Raw genomic sequence first — 1,843 nt, forward strand, 5'->3', positions numbered from 1 at the left:
TGACTTCAGTCAGTCTTTAAGCCAGATAAATCCGACTTTTAAAGTTGTCGCTCGTAACTCATAGCTCCACTCTGGCTTAAATCCAAAAAAATAGCAATAAATTCATCATATTCTAATTTTTATATTAAACAATTTAATGCGTTACAATGACTACTTTAAAGTAGCTTCAGATATCGTACGAACCTGTCACAGGTTTATTGGGATAGGTTTAAATTTGGAATCCTCGTTCAAGCCTACCTTTATCGTAATTTCCAGCTAAGTTCATTAATTTTAATTGAGTAAGTATCTACTATTGTTATTTCTTCACCAGTTATCACCACCTACAAGGAACCCATCTCTGGTTGGATCGATAACATGTATGGCCCTTGCGGCATAATTGTTGGCATCGGTTCCGGTGTGTTGCGCGTCTTCAGCGGGAAGGTCGACAACAAAGCCAATATAGTGCCAGTGGATTTGTCGGTGAATGCGTTGCTGGCCAGTGCTTGGGATATAGCGCGCAAGACGTAAGTAAACATATCAAGTTGTCTATGAAACTTGGCATAAAAAGCCTTTCCACTGCTATTTTATTGGACGTTTTTTATACTTCCTCTTTCACAGCTATGATACACCACCCATCTACAACTATGTGCCAGATGCCGACAACATGGTCACCTGGAAGGAGTATATGGAATATGGCTTCGAATATGGCTGCAATATACCGATGCGCAAGTCAATTTGGTATCCACGTTTCACAATTGTTCCCTGGCGTTGGCAATTTGTGATTTTGTCCTTTTTATATCACACAGTGCCAGCCATGTTTATGGATCTGTCCATGATTGTCGTTGGCAAGAAGCCTAGGTGCGTACAGATGTGATTGAATTTATTTCAAAACGGAAACTAGAGAGTCGATTGAATAAAAATTGTCATGATTGCTTAAATTAAATTACATTCGCCTGATTTTGAATCTTTTGCATTTTACAGAATGTTGAAAATATATCGGAAAATACATAAATTCTGTTCTGTGATGGAATACTTCAGTTCAAATGATTTCAAATTCGATAATGATAATGTGCGTGCGTTGTCGGAGAAACTCGAAGGTGCAGATAAACAGATATTTGGCTTTGATATGCGTCATCTCGATTGGAAGGAATTGTTCCGGGTCAGCTTAGTGGGATTACGTCTTTATGTTGTGAAGGATGACCCCCGAAGTGTGCCAGAGTCGATAAAGCGTCATGAGCGGTGAGCTGAAGAATAAAAAGAAGAGTGGGAAGTAAAAAAATAGGTGGTAATTTATTGAAAAGCGTTGAGGCTTCCAACGAAATAACAATTATAGAAGCTTAGTTTTTCGGCTGTGTGGTTACTGTAGATGATACTCGTAAGAACGATTAGGTTGAAATGTGATCTGAAGTCTTTGGATCCGAATGGCAACTCCATGCTTTTTTACAGAATGAAATGGTGGTTTTGACGTCCCGGAGGAAGAAAAAGCAAAATCAAAGCAGTCTGTTCGAGGATAGATTAGGTAAGGTTGTATGGTCGTTTATGAGGCAGACTTAAGCTAAAGGCCCGTCGTGCAGCCGCATGTGGGGTCAGCAGCTCCCAATTCCTGCTAAAACCATTTTAAATTTCGCTGGAATTTCATTGGATCATTGATTTACACGCAACTAAGGTCCTCCAAGTTATCGAAGAATTTTGAACCCAGAGTGGAGTCCTCGTCTTAATAGAGCAGGACACTGGCACAACCGGTGCCGAATCGTTTCATCCTCCTGTTCACCTTGACAACTTCCAAAGAAGTCATGTAATCTTACGCTTACCAATTGTCCTGTTATAACAAATACTATCACGCCACTTCATCGTCCTTACAATT

General features: G+C 39.9%; 1 protein-coding gene across 1 annotated transcript; it reads left to right on the plus strand.

The window, feature by feature from the left end:
* Positions 1-283: 283 nt before the first annotated feature.
* On the plus strand, positions 284-1,242 carry LOC108382155 (putative fatty acyl-CoA reductase CG5065; the record flags this gene model as incomplete). Its single annotated transcript, XM_017638552.1, has 3 exons — positions 284-503; positions 598-837; positions 961-1,242. Coding segments are annotated over 3 exons (722 nt in total), but the record flags the coding sequence as incomplete, so codon positions are not given.
* Between the last annotated feature and the right edge of the window lie 601 nt (positions 1,243-1,843).

Source organism: Rhagoletis zephyria, unplaced genomic scaffold, assembly GCF_001687245.7.
Source record: "Rhagoletis zephyria isolate East Lansing unplaced genomic scaffold, Rhagoletis_zephyria_1.1 Rzeph_scaffold_25504, whole genome shotgun sequence".
Taxonomy (NCBI): Eukaryota; Metazoa; Arthropoda; class Insecta; order Diptera; family Tephritidae; genus Rhagoletis; species Rhagoletis zephyria.